Consider the following 15,587-nt stretch of genomic DNA (forward strand, 5'->3'; position numbering starts at 1 on the left):
ATGTATATACAAGTAAAAACAAATGTCTTCTTTATCTTCTTTGCTTTTAAATCTTCATGAAAAACGGCAGGAGAGTGTGAGCTTTATGTTCTTGCTGGCTTCTATTTTTTAGTATCTTATGTTCGAACTGAAATGAAAACCAGCTCACACACTAAATGCACACATAAGATACTGGTGTTTTGTTAGCATCAAAATAGGGATCAGACTCAAAAAGTCAACAGAAGTGGAGTTAATGTCTTGCAGAATGTATGATCGATGTGATTGCTAATATTTTCACGAAACCACTCAAGCATGATATTTTTGTAAGACTAAAGACATCGCTTGGAATAATAAAGCCAGGAGAGTCAAATTTAAGGAGGGATGTTGAAAATTAAACTTGCCTCCACCAACTCCAGCCCATTTTGTTGAATTCTTGAGCTACAGTGGAGAGTTGACAGCCACCTCCACCAACCAACCCACCTCTGATGAATTTGATCTCCAACTACCATCTCCATCCATTGTTATGTATATGGAGATGTGTGTGTGTGTAATGTATGTGGTGTAGAAGAAGGAGAGTAACCAGTGAGAGAAATTATGTATTTCTTGAGTTCTCTGTATTTTTCAGATTATTATTGAAACTAAAGGATGTTTTAAGTGCAATTGAGTGTTTCCTCACTGAGTTCAATCACAACAAGTGATTGAGTGAGTCCCCTTCACCCATCAAGTATCTCATACTTCACTATTAACTTCTTATAGTGTCTTGGTTATTATTATTGTTTTTTTGAGCTTTGGAAATGTGATGAACATATTCCTTTGAAGAAGATTTTTGTGTTCTAAGTTCTTTCAATGTGTTGACATGCTTTTTTGGCTTTTTGGTTTTGAGATAAGATTATGAGTTGGATTTTGATTTCTAATGATATGGGTTTTACTCAACTTCATTATATTATTATTATTATTATTATTATTATTATTATTATTATTATTATTATTATTTGTTGATAACCTGGGGACTCCAACCACCATTACGCCACTTTGGACACTATGGTGCGGTACTAAATTCGGGAGGGTGAAAGTCGCCCGTCCATTGACGCACCCTTGATAATTTACCGGGATAAACTCTCGAGGCGGAATAGAACCCGTGACTTGGGGTCACCAAAGTCAACTACATTATATTATTTTCATTCAAATCATATTTTCATATGAGTTGGATGATTGAAATGTATAATCAACTAATCTTCTTATTTTATGCCATTTGTTTAAAATATTGCCTTGATCATGGAAGATATCTTTTCTTCTAGCTAGTTACAAAACCATACTTATATAAACTTAATAAAAACAATAAAACTTTGCACTTTGTACATCCTTATTCCTTATTACTCTCATAATATTATATCATAAACAACATTTCATAACTTATTGATTATATTATTTCATTATAATTAAGTGGACATGAATATCACTAGAAAATGCAACATTAATTAGCATGAAATACATAAATCAAATACTCAAACTACTCTCTCAAAGAGTACTTTAACAATGTGTAGATTAATGACTTCAGGATTACAATAGGCAATATAGTAAAAACTCTTCGCTACTGTTAGGAATGTTTGTTTTATGTTATGATTGATATCATCTGGAGAGTTTTGAAGCACCATCTGCACAAGTTTTTGCATGTCTAATTCAATTTGAGGGGTTGTGTTGCTACCACTATTGTTGTTGTAGCTGCCCTTGTCATGAACCTGATAAAATCAAAAGAATAACGCAATATGAAAATCAAAATGATTGATGAAATAAAGTGAACTTACTAAACGTACTGATCGTTTCATTAGATTTTGATGGGTGAGTGAAAAATCATTAGTTATATATGTAGTCACGTAACAATCATAATTAGTAGTGGTAAGACAATGGATTGATTGGATGAAAATCCACTGTCAATGATTTCAAAATTTTAAAGTAAAGAATTTGGACTGTTGTTTGTGGTAGAAGACAATATCTTTGTCGTAAATTTAAGCTTCCCAATATGCTTTTGGGAGCCTTCTTAGATTCCTTGGAACCAAAGTTTGTCATTTAACCAAGAGTATGAATTACAATAGAAAAATATATCAGTTAAAAAAGTTATAAATTTTTTGGATGCATGCATGCATGCTTCATTGCTTTTTTGTTTGATGGGGCATATGCCAAACAACATTAACAGTTGGCATATATGAGATGAGATCACATGCTTCTTGATAAGCGTGGAGAACAAAGTTGTGGTGCTAAGAGATTTTAAAATGAATGGTAGACAGCTATAAAATTTCATAAATGCTGTTGAATTGAAGAGATTTAAAGTAGAAAGCATTTTATTTTTTGTTGTTAGCTCACTTATATATAGCCATATAAACATTAGTATGTCAATGTAATTTCCACACGCTCGCTTTATGATTAGATTGTTTGCTATTTTTTTTTTCTTCCAAAAATAATAAATGGGCTATTTTGTTAACCCTTAATTAATCATAGATCTTTTCAAAAAGAAAAAAGAAAAAAAGGTGAACATATGAGAAGATAGCATGAACCAACTATTGCTATCCCTCGTACAGTCAAATATAAACGTGAAGAGATTTTAAAATAATAAATATTTTATTTTGAGTCAGAAATATCTTGTAAGTTCACTCTATTATTTGATCTTACCTTTAGCTTTTGAAGAAGACGAAGTTGGTGACAAACTCGATTGGTGAGAGTGGTTAAGCTTCTATACAGAGGATGGGACAAGAGCCCCTCTGATGCGCAATGGCCTGCGCAACTCAAATTTATTGTGCGTACTATGATCTCTGCCTCTCCCTCTCCTTCTCCCCTTCTCTGCTGCCTAGCGTTGTCTCCTTCCTCCATCCACGATAGCATCCACCTCTCCCACTACACCACCCAATACATAAAACAAAACCACTATAATCACTCATTCACAGATATAAAATAAGTTATGCATATAGATACTGATCAGCTGCACACATTTATAGTTAACGGTATACTGTATATCTCTGCACGCACCCTCCCATAGTGCTGCCGATTTGAAACCCGATATGTGAGGGGGGGATTGTTGGGTTTATCCCACATTGATCGATTGTGGAAGGGGATAAAGGTCAGTTATTAAATGTGAGAGAAAGTCTCATCCCATGAGCTAAATAAATTTTGGGATTGAGAAAGCTCTGGACAGTCCAGTACTTTCGTCCCATTATATATGTTTAAAATTGTGTATTTTAATTCATAGAAAAAATTGAGTAAAAAGCAAAATAGAAAGGATGGTGAAGGGCGTGGGTGCTGAATTGGCTGTACATGCATATAGTAGATGTATTATCATTAAACAGATAGATATGGATATAGAAGTGGTGCTGAATGGAATGGATGGATGTTGTGATGTTTGAATTGGTTTTGGAACTCACAGCGAGAGAGAGATGGCGACGGATGTCTGTGCCGTGCGCCATCAGTGCCTCCAATGAAAGCTGATTTAAACCTCCAATCAGAGTCCTCATCAGCGGGTCCTCTCCTGTCTTCTTTGACTCCGTCCACCACCTGCACCATTCCCATTCACGCACTTTTTTTATTCTTCAGTAATTATCCTTCCTACTTCATCATTTTACTTTATCTTCTTTTGTCTTTTAAGTTTATCACAAAGGTCGAAGTTCATCGAATTTCGACAACACAACAGTTTCTTTTGAAGTTCGAGCTTAAACTATACAGTAAAAGGTAACGAAGTATATATCACTCACATCTTATGTCTCCTGAAATATTACACTGGGAAGTTCTGAGATGCATGTCGGCCGATTTTTCTTTTCCTGAATAAAACTTTCCTAGATTTACTTTTGTTTGCCGTGCAGATTAATTGATCACATGCACTGTAAAGTTTTATTCATATACGTAATAGAATATGTTGGGGGTTGAACATATATAGAATGGGGGATTGAGCAATGAAACGGGGCAAGTTGCAGAACCCCATGAGCGTAGTTTGTTGTATTGCGGAATACTTACATGTGAAGGTATATACCCCTTGGCTAGTGGTGTATAATTATGTATATAGGGACATCATTGCAGTTACCAAGATCAAATGATAATGGTACTATATATGCAGCAGCAGCAGCAGGGATGAAAAGGAAATAGCTTTATTATCAAGATGAAATGCACAAGAGGTATTGTTTAAAGGTAGAAGCATTAGAGTAACCTCTTGCCCAACAATTTAGTAAAAAGAAATCATGCTCTTAACTACTCATAGGTTTAAAAATTCACTAAAAAAAAAAAATTAACAAAGAGATAGAAAAAAAAAAGGTAAAGAAAAAGTAATGAGCGAGCTAAAGTTCTTTAATATGAAGGCAATGGAAAAAAGATAAAAATTTTAATAATATTATAGGACATATATGTTATTTTTATCTTTTACTTTGTGTAATTGATAAATTCTCTCTCTATGTTTGAAATTTGTTAGGTTATATTTGAATGTGTTTGGATTTATAAAATTATTTTAAATTTTATTTAAATTTATATAACTTTGAGCCCCAAAAATATGAAATTCATGCTTCCAAATATAACATCAGGGGGTCCAAAGAACTTGTTGGTCGCTGGAGTTCCTATGTAATAAAAAACTTTTATAAGTTTTATGCAAAAGTTAGTCATTTGTTAAACATTCTTCTACTATTATTACTATAGTATTAATTTGGTCCTGAAAAAGAGAGAATCGGTGTCCCTCTTGTTATTAAAATTTTTTATTATTGGTAATAGTTTGTGGGTATACTATGTGAATTCGTTAGTCCTAATTTCGTATAAGTCTCATCTTTGAACTATATATAACTATGTTTTGCTATTAAGGAAAAGAATATGATTACACATTTCAATTATACAAATTTTGTAACATGATTAACTGTTTGGCAATCAAATTGTGTCATCTGATGCTCTCGTGTGAGTCAGTTTTAGGTCTTATATTTTTTCAAAAAATTTATTCAGTGACCAGTCTTTATGTTGAAATGAAATTTGTTGCAAATTTTAAGGCATAAATCATCCACTTTAATTACAAGATAATTAGCGATATTAGTATAAGAACTCGACTATTGGTTGAGCGGAAATACATGGTTGCCATCTTGAAATGGAGTTCAGTTCTTTTCAATTTTAATTTTAGCTATTAAATAATTATATAAAGGTATAGACAAAGATGTGCATTCAACTAAAAGGACATGATGGTACTGAAAATATAGGAAAAGAAATAGTTTAATAGAAGAACAAGGTACCCGAAAGAAAGACAAAAAAATTTGTTGGAACATTTTGATGACTCTTTGGATTTTGTGTTGTCCTTTCTAAGGAAATGAATGCATTCTTTTTCTTCTCTTTATTTTAATTTGCTAAACAATTAACAAATGTGTTAGTAGCAATTATGAATGAATTAATATTCTTAGTATAACGGGCCACACCGACCAACTCATCTTATATGTTTGTTTTAGAAAGTTTAGTTTTGAAATATTAATTTAAAAAACAAGATCGTTTATATTTTAAAACATAGAAGCATAGTAATTAATACAGAAAATTCACATAAATTTAATTTTAATGTTTCGAATTCATATTCTCAAACTAGCACAGGGCTTAAAAATTTTAATAAATAAGAAATAGAGAAGGGATAGTTAAATCTTGAAGTGGAGAATTAAGCACATACCTTTCACCATTTATAGAGTCTTGTTTGGAAAATTTATTTTTGAATTCTTTGACAAAGGTTCTCCTTTGTTCATAGGAAGTTTCTTGTTGGTTGAAATAAGATGCAACTATCTGTAGTAGGATTGTGGTTTTAGCCCATGCAAATCGCTCCCTAGACCTCTCTGGTTCAAATATGCTGGCTGCTGCTACAAAATAAGCCAAGAGAAGTGTCTTTTTACTCACCCCTAACTCTCCAAGATTGCATTCTGAGTACCACCTGTGTATGTCCAAAAATTATTTCTTCGTAATTTGTATCATAAGGTTGGATTTGGGAATGCAATTTATATAAAATTCAGCATGATTTTGTATTGACTTTTGTTAAAATCTTCAAATTCAATTCTAATAATGTTTGAAAAATGTGCACATAAGCTCTCAAATACAGTATAAATGTTTAAAAGTACTTTTTAATCACTTACTTTTGAATGATGACCCATTCGAGTTGATGCACGGTTTGACAATTATTATAATCGAGTTTGGCCAACTCAAGATAGATATTGTTGTTAACATAAGGCATCCTGTAATAAAAAGAAAATAAGTAATATAAGTTAGAATTTATAATCTAATCAACTCAGTTTTAATTTTCGACCATTATTCAAGTGTCGACCTAAATCTATACTCAAAATTTACGAACTTAGTTTATTTTAACTAGCCATCAATTTTTTGTTTTGTTTTCCTAAACAAATCTTATTGTGGAGTTCCTCTTCCAATCTTTTACCATCCATTCAAGTTATCAATACGACAACTCTCTCTCTGTAAATTTAAAAATTAATTATATGTGTGTGTGTGTGTGTGTGTGTGTGTGTGAGACCCAAATCATATATATACCACATATTTGTTGGTATGTTAATTTTTTATTGGGGGGTTTTTGGTTCATCCCATGTGATGCGACAAAGGGTAATAATTAAGGGCATGTTAGTAGATAGACAGCCCATAGGCTATCCCCATCCCAAACACGCCCTTCACCCCTTAACCCTTTCCATTCTATAATACTTGCCATTTTTGGTTCCATCCCCACCTTGGAAATTTCAATTTTACAGCCAAGTCTACCACTTGGCTCTACCCAATCAACCCTTCTTTTGAAAATGAAAACATACCTATGGCTATAACAATTGAAAAGAAAAAGTACATCACATGCTTGTTATGAGAACTCCCTTGATTCAAGAGAAAAATATTGCCTCACATGATTCAAGAGAAGAAAAAAAATACCATAGTAATTGTACATGACCCATAAATTAAAAAGAGATCTCTACAGTTTGGAGTACAAATTTTATGACATTTTTTTGAAATTAGTTTAATAGATGTTGAATTTTTTTTAATTACCAATTACATGCTTTGTTATGAAGCTTAATTAAAAATGATTGTAATATTTTAGTTTTTAGCTGGTCAATTTTTTAAAGTTTTAGTTGAATTTTATTTCCTTTAGAAGGATTGCTTTGAAGTATTTCTTTCAAAAAATTGAAATATATCAATTATAATTCCAAAGCTCTAATTTTACACTGTCAACCAAAATTTTGGGGGCGGGGAGTTGTTCGGTGTTTCCTAACTCTAATATAATGTAAAATTAAAAAGTGATTCCTATGCATTGTCCTTATCCTATGATTGCCAAAATATTTATCGTAATGCTAAAAATATGACAATTTCAATGTTTGTTTTTTTTTTTTTTCACTCATAAACTATTGACATTTTTTTGGAAAATAGTAAAAGAAAAAGAGTGATTAAAAATCACTTATCAATTTCCTTGATTAATAGTAGAATTTTTAAAAATACCATTTAAATTTTCATCATAATTGCTTTAATAAAAAAATATAAAAATCTAAGCATGAATATTTAAAATTTTCAACTCACTTAAAAAAGGAATTTCTAAAATTGTTTGAATGATGAAGAGCCCCATAAAATCAAAGCTGCCCACAAGGACTTAAAGAAGGGTGACAAAACGGGTTAACGGGTCGGGTTCAAACGGGTCATAAACAGGTTGAGATTAAATAGGTTCGGGTTGACTCATTTTTTAACAGGTGATTATTATGTAAACCCAAATTTGACTGTTTAATAAACAGATCATCTGTTTAAAAAATAAAATTTATTTATTTTAAAAATTTTTAAATATTTCATATAAAATGACATATATTTTTTTTTTTTTATAAAAAATACACATACACGCGCGCTCACACACACATGCACGCGTGCGTGCACACACATACACACATTTCTTCATTTTATTTTTAAACGAGTCATAAATGGGTCACCCAGTGGGTGGCCCAACCCAAAACCGTTTAACATGTTGAATTAATGAGTCAAGTTGGAATTGATTCATTTATAAATAGAAGAATTTATATTAAATTCAAATCCAATTTAAACTGTCAGGTCACAAATAAGTTTTGACCAGTTAAAAAAGAAAAAAATAAAATAAATAGACGGAATGTGGAGGAGGATATAGGCGTGAAGAAGAGTGGGGGGCAAAGGCCAAAAAAATACGATGAAGGGGGGGATTTCGATTTTGACGTCGTAAGGTTGACGAGTGGCGAATGGGTGTGCTTGGGAGTTTGGACCACTTGCCAGCAGGCAGCAGTCAAATGCTGGCTGTCTCAGCCGCACCCCGCACATTCATAAATAAATAAATAAATAACTAAAAAGAAGAGGAAGGGGGGGTACCTGTAAAGCGTCTTCCCAATCCACACGTCATCATCGCCTCCATATTGTTCCACATACACTCTGGCCTCCACACGAGGTAGGCTTGCGTACCATGGCACCTCTAGCGCATAGCCCACCTGTTTTATTCAGTCATTCATTTTTATTTTTTTTTCCTTCTCCTTAGCTTTCTACAAATATTCAATAACATATATAAAACTATATGCAAAATTTGTACCTCTCCAGGTAGGTCCTTGATTATGATCCACTTGTCAAGGAGTTGTTTGGAAGCTTGTTTTTCTATGAGGAACTTGGAAGAGAAGTTCTTGGCAACTTCTAAAATCTTTTCGTCTGGAAACATTAGCTGAGAAGCCCGGTATAAGTTGAACATTCCGGTGACTGCCTGTGTCGACTGTCCCGCGAAGCAGAAGAATTCCTCTCCGCTCTTAAAATGTCCGAACACATCTAACCCACAATTTAATTAGTTCCTACAATTACTATTCATCCACATTTAAACACATAGTTTTTTTTTTTTTGCATTAAATAATTAAGTTACCTGCAGAGACCTGGTGACCATGCAACCTTAGAAGCCTGAAGCCCATGGCCGTGTCATCAATGTCATGAACCCTTGTGTTTCTTGCCCAACATATTCCATGCTCCGTCCAATATCTAAAATTTAAAGTCATGCACACGTACATTTATACTATTTATCAATAAAAAAATTTCTAAATATATACTGTGATCCCAAGTTGGTGTAATTTTTGTTAAATTCACACAATTTCAAATATAAAATTTAAATGACTATAAAATTTCAAAAAATGAGCAAAACAAAAAACAATAAGTTAGTGTTTTACCTATAAACGTAATTTACGCAATCTTTAATTTCGGATTGAAAGTATCGAGAAATCCCAAGTCGCTGCAATCGATCAACGACCCATATATGTTCAAACAAGTCCACAGGGTACACATTTGGCACTGATTGGAAAAAAAGAAAAGAAAGATACACATATATTAATATATGGTTGGAGTAGATTAGAAAGACGACATATGGAATTAATGAATTCCCAAAAAGGTGAAGACAGGGGAGACTGAGGGAAAAGGGAAAGAAAAGAAAGCGGAAAATATGGATGGATGATGCTAATCATAGTACCACCGCCATTGAATCTTTGCACAGCCTTGTTGAGATAAGAGAGGCAATTGGGGTCGTGGGTGTGGATGAGTGCGAAGGCTGTGGAGGAAGGAGAGAATAGGAAAGAGCCATCGGGGCACTGCAGCTTCAGAAGCTTTTCCCAGTCCAGGCCTGTCACTGCCATCCCTTCCAAGCTATGCAGTAGCGTTGTGGGCACTACGTGCATTATGTCCTTTGGTATCCTATCCATCACACATCATTATTACACCTCAATCCCCCCACCCATCTATATATAATAACAACTAGCTAGCTAACAGTGCTTTTGGGTCTTTCTTTTTCTACAGATAAATATTATTTTTTTTTATCCCTTCGCATACCTGGTGAGCTTTAGATTTCTCCTGGTGTAGATCTCTTGCAAGACGGGAGAACCAGTTGGGACTTCAATGTCTATTGCTTGGGCTACTTCCACCAAAGATGGAAAAGCCACCTCAAACCCTATTGGCATGTGCTCTGCCTTCTCATTCTCAAGCTTGTTGATGTTCTCATTTACGAATGACATTCCTATTTTCATTTATCGTCATAATCAACAAAAAGAATACCCAATTAGACGTCTAATTAATTAATGAACAATTATTACATAAATATATACCTTTTTGGCATTTGTCAGGATGGACATTCCATCTTTTCAAAGCAATTACGCAAGCCAATGTGTTGATGATGCGGTCATGGGCGGAAAATATGAGATTGTCGCCCCAAGAACCATCGGGGAGTTGGTGGTCGGCGATCCATTGAAGGCTGGATGGGAACTGAGGAGTGCCGCTTCCATTCACATCTTCCACCAGAGCAACCCATGCCGTGTCGTAGGCTGACACTGTTATTTCTCCGTCTTCCATCGAACCCAGCATCGATCTTATACTATTTACCATTTCCTTAATCTCATTTGACGTCGAAACCTTTTTCATTAATTATTTATTTTAATTAAAAAACACAAAGAAAAACAAAATCATATATATATTTGTAAGAAACAAAATATATACATGTTTGCCCTACAGTCATATAAAAGCAGAGAGAAAATGAGTTAATCTTTTGATGGCTAATTTTTATAAGATTGGACAAGATGAAGGATTTGGAAAGACTTAAATTTGGAATTGTATAAAATTTGGATGAGATGTAACATAAATTTATATTGAATAAAATCTAAATTTAAGATTCGAAATCTATAATTATGAAAATAGGATTAATAAATAATAATAATAATAAAACAAAATAAATGATCATCTAATCCTTTTATCACTTACTGAAGAAGAGGAATTGACCATGTTAAGGCTTTCTCATTTATACAACCATATATATCCAAATTAAACTAGCTCCATATTTGAAAATTCTAATTCGACCTTTCAAATTTAATTTTTGCAAATCAAAACCAAATACAACGTGCAATTATATTAAACTACTTACAAAATTCACTCAAAGTTAAATAAAAATATCAAATTTATAATTTCAAATAAAACCTATATATAAATGAATGTTAACTAAACCACCAAAACAAACACACCATTAATGATCAAACTAATAAAGTAAAATCACCTTTAGAGCTTCCTCTTGATCTATGTCATCCTCCTCAATCCCATTCCACTTTATCGCAGTCAGGCCACCATGGAACTCCAGTGTCGCACCTTTTGTGGGAGGCTTATATGTGGCATTGCATCTGGGACGAAAATAGTAACCTTCCCGTTTGTCTTGACGCCGGAGCGGCCACAAGCCTGTTTTTATATACATAAAGTTTAGACATTGACATGATCATTTATTAAGTACTTCGCTGAAAAATTGGCCCAATAAATAAAATATTGCTTTCAAATAACAAAAAAAATATTAGTAAGTTATGGGCATGTATAAAACAGAGTCTTACATCTAACATTAGCATTAAAATTTTTTTAAAAATAACTTAGCTGTTAGTAAAATAATTTAATTAGCATTAATTTTTTTTTTTTTTTAAATATGAACCTTGTTCTTGAATCTTGAAAAAGTGTTATTAATTAGTAATCAAATATTAATTGCACGTGAACATGCTTTAAACAATTGTTCAAGCATGCATATTTGTATTTGTAATAAAATACATTTATCTATAAAACTCAAAAATACATTAGTTATGTCGTTATTTATTCTATTTTCACAAAATTGGGATTGTAAAAAAAACCGATCATTCAAATACAATAAAAAAATAAAATGCTTGAACAAGCATTATACTTAAAAGGAGGTAAATCCTTTTACTCACAGAGACAGAGAGAAAGACTGAGGCGGTTGCTGGAATGAAGAAAATGATGGGAAGTACAGAAAATTAGGCATGTGGTAGCCATATATATGATGCTCAGAGTTCATATTAATTGATAAATCAGAAGACAAATCATGTCTAATTAACTAAAGATGATTTGATCCTGAGACGTTTATATTGAAGGAAACCAATTAATAGTAAATTTATGCTCTGCTTTTATTTTGTGGAACAGAACCCAAATATCAGCAAACAAGTACAACACTTTCTGCAACTTTTAATGTTTCTCTGCAACACCTCCGGCCAATGAGAAGCAAAAGAGAAAATCAAGCTCTTTTTTATTTTTATATGTTTTCCAAGCACTTCTCCTTTTAGCAAAACTTCTCGGAAACTTTTCAACTAGCTAGCTGAAAAGATAAAACTTTACACAATGAAATATCAGAAGCAAGTTGATGCTCGTATTGGGAATTAGAATCAAGGCAACAACGACCAGTCGACCACCATAGACATACAAAAATTAAAATAAAATTAAAAAATGGGTATAATCACAATCTCTCTCACACACACACATATAAGTACCGTATGATGATCATGATCATAAAAAATAAAAATAAAAAAGAATAAAAAATGATGAAGCTGCTATATATGATAATATGTATAGTGTAAAATAAATAAGGTGATAAAGAAGAAGAAGAAGAAAGGATAGGAAGCATACCAGAGAAAGATTTTGGGGAATATTTAGTGGGGGAAAAAGAGCGTAGTATGCCGGAAGCTGCTGTGGAGAAGCCAAAGAAGAGGGCGGAGGATGTCTGAGAAGTCATGCTTTTGTTTTTGTTGTTGTTGCTTTTGTTGTTTTTCCGTTTGCTGCTTAATTACTAACTAGCTGGGGAGAGAAGCTAAGCTGAAAAGAAATGAATGAGGAGAGGTTAGCTACTTGAGGATTGATTTTGTAGAGGCACCGAGAGAGAGAGAGAGAGAGAGAGAGAGAGAGAGAGAGAGAGAATGGGGAATTAGAAGGTAGGAAGAGGACAGAAACATCTTCACAAATATTCCCGCTCGTAGTTGTATGGGATGGGATCGACATATGAATATATGTATATATTTATATATATATATAAGGACTTGTCTTGGCCTCCTCTGTTCTCTTCTTCGCACTCTTTAATCTTACGAAATTATTTGAGGTTGGTCTATGTGCTTTTTAAGTCATTTAGTCGCCTGTAAGTTTAGTTGGCGTCTGTACTACATATATGACGTCAATTTGGGATATTATAATTTTTTTTTTACTTAAAATTAAGTGATTTCTTTTTTAAATATTAGTTGCACCAAGTGTATAGCCCAGACTTAATTTTAACTTCTAAAAATATTTTTAAAAAAATTATTTTATTTAATTAAAATACCTAAGCCAAATTCATAGTAAATGAGGCGTGTCTACACCTAATATAGCAATATATCTAATAATTTTTTCATTTTGTGTCGTCATAACTCAGAAGAGCTTCATGCGAGTGGAAAATACACAACACAGATATATATATATATATATATATATATATATGAACATTAGGAAAGTGTAACTTGAACCAATAATTATGAATTAAAAATTATTTAAAATTTAAAAATATAATTAATTATTAAAGTGTGTCTCAACTAATAATTTGCGCGTTTCAAGCCACTTTTGCTTTAAAAGATAATTGAAGAAAATGACATGGGCCATAAATTCTCCACAAGGCCAAATCAAATCAAGTCAAGATCATTTTGACTTAATGGACTAAGATTATCTAAACATTTTCGTATAGGGGTCAGCTTAATTATATTCACAAACTAATTACTAGGCTAGGAACTTCTCAACATGTTGAAATTTCAAATATTATATACAAGACAATATTTGATTCACATAATATTTATTCCTAAAAATGAGATGAAGAATAATAATAATAATAATAATAATAAAGTGACTTTGGTAAAATTTATATTATTTACACTTTCCTCTAGCAAAATTTGAAAATTTTCTAGTGTTATTCCTTTAGGTTATTAACACACTGTTTTTTTGTACAGAGTATCAAAATTTTTATTAAGAATAAAAATTTTGCAAATTGACCAAATTAAGAAAGAATATGAGGCCTAAATAGATTATTCTTCATTTTGTTGGATATAAAGATCCGACCAATTTTAATAGAATAAAAAATAAATAAAAACCAATGGCTTTGATTTGATCTAACAAAATTGTTATATATATATATATATATATATATATATATATATATATATATTATGACCCAACCAAAGAACTAAAAAAGCATTTCTTAGTCATCGAGGTGGAGGAGGAACATCATTTGAACTTCGAAGTTTGAACCGATCAGGTATAAAATGCCATTGCTTTTGTATAAAATTATGTACACAAATATAGCAGTCAAATTCAACAGTTATAGCATTTTGATCAATATCAAAAGATGATTAATAATTGAGTTCATATGTATTGGTAATTTAGATGGAATATAATTACCTTCATTTGGAGCGGAGGGGGTAAATTTACATAAATTTCGTCAAATAAATGATCATAGTATACCTTGTAAATCAATGTGAAAAAACAAAAGTGGGATATAGGCATGCTTTTACTTTTTAGAAATAACATGGCATGAAAAGGTAGTAGGAATTTAGTAAGAAGCTACTACCGATGTGTATAGGCTAAATCATTTAGACGCTATTTTTGTTAATTTCTGTAACAACTATTGTATACAACTATAGCTCACACTTATGTATATGAATTCTAGTACATGTGTGCATGGATATATTTAAAAGATTGAAATTTTATGTGTTTGAATTATCATATTTGAATTTTGAAAGATGTGTAGGGGTATTAAGGATGGTAGAAGGATTTCTTTTTGTTGTATAGTTGAGGTACAATGTGAATTTTCAATAGATAAAAAAAATCTATTTAATTATTACTTATCTTTCAATTAAGGATTTTATTTAATGGAAAATGAAAAATTAGCATGTCAACATATAAATTAAATTGAAAACCATTACCAAATAAAATATATGTGAGTGTTCGAGTAGTATTTTTTTTTCTAATTGAATAAAAATGATTACTGAATTGCTTGATTAAATGTTTACAATCAAAAGGGAAAACGGTTTTCCAACTCTCTAAATCATTCTTGTACCAAATTTGTTATTCATTTCTTTAAAAATATATTGGTGATAATTTTTGTCAATGTGCTAATTGACTAGGTTGGACAAGATCCTTGCACCAACTATAAGGAAGTGATACTAATGACCTTCTATAGGAAGGAGGCCTTTTGAAACTAAAGAAGCTAACAAGATTTTCTTTTTGCTTACCTTCTTAATTCTCCCTCTTCCTCTTTATATGCTATCTTCTTCCACCTCCTCAATGGTTTTCCTAGGAAACTCCACCAATCAGAGTTAATAGGCTATAAAAATAGGAGATGAGTGCATCTTGCTTATCCCTAATATTTCCTACTGTTATCAACTTAATCGGTTGTAATTACTTGAAATTGGCTGTCATTAGGCCACACGCTATAAAAAAAACTGATCACACTATTAGTGACAATTTTTTAAACCGTTACTAATACTATACTTTTAGTGACAAAATTGAAAGCGTTACTAATACTTTCGTCACTAAAAATAACTTTTTCCACTCAAACTATTGTAGGAAATTAACAGCGACGTTTTTTTTTTTTTTTTTTTTTGTATTAACAAATCAAATGCATCACTAATACTCATTTATTAGTGACGATTTTCTAAACCTTCACTAATAATGCAATGTTGATCGGGAAAAAATAAAAAAATAATAGTGACAATTCTCAAAAACTGTCACTAATAGTCTAATATTAGTAACAATTTTTAGAACCATCACTAATAATGCATTTG

The 15,587-nt window shown here is 32.0% G+C and overlaps 1 protein-coding gene across 2 annotated transcripts; it reads right to left on the reverse strand.

Annotated features, from left to right (window-relative positions):
- Nucleotides 1–1,383: 1,383 nt before the first annotated feature.
- LOC131155345 (ent-copalyl diphosphate synthase 1) lies at nucleotides 1,384–12,868 on the reverse strand. Of its 2 annotated transcripts, XM_058108404.1 has the most exons (15): nucleotides 12,733–12,868; nucleotides 12,418–12,603; nucleotides 11,021–11,196; nucleotides 10,083–10,386; nucleotides 9,811–9,994; nucleotides 9,455–9,675; nucleotides 9,159–9,279; nucleotides 8,861–8,973; nucleotides 8,543–8,769; nucleotides 8,329–8,444; nucleotides 6,096–6,194; nucleotides 5,642–5,896; nucleotides 3,393–3,522; nucleotides 2,647–2,868; nucleotides 1,384–1,718 (listed from the first exon to the last, which is right to left on the reverse strand). In XM_058108404.1, the coding sequence occupies exons 2-15, from the start codon at nucleotides 12,521–12,523 to the stop codon at nucleotides 1,485–1,487; spliced, it is 2,508 nt and encodes an 835-aa protein (XP_057964387.1). In that variant the 5' UTR covers nucleotides 12,524–12,603; nucleotides 12,733–12,868; the 3' UTR covers nucleotides 1,384–1,484. The 2 variants fall into 2 exon arrangements, with proteins under 2 accessions (XP_057964387.1, XP_057964388.1); XM_058108405.1 differs by lacking the exon at nucleotides 5,642–5,896 and having other exon boundaries at nucleotides 12,418–12,737.
- Nucleotides 12,869–15,587: the final 2,719 nt, after the last annotated feature.

This window comes from Malania oleifera, chromosome 5 (assembly GCF_029873635.1).
Source record: "Malania oleifera isolate guangnan ecotype guangnan chromosome 5, ASM2987363v1, whole genome shotgun sequence".
Lineage (NCBI taxonomy): Eukaryota > Viridiplantae > Streptophyta > Magnoliopsida > Santalales > Ximeniaceae > Malania > Malania oleifera.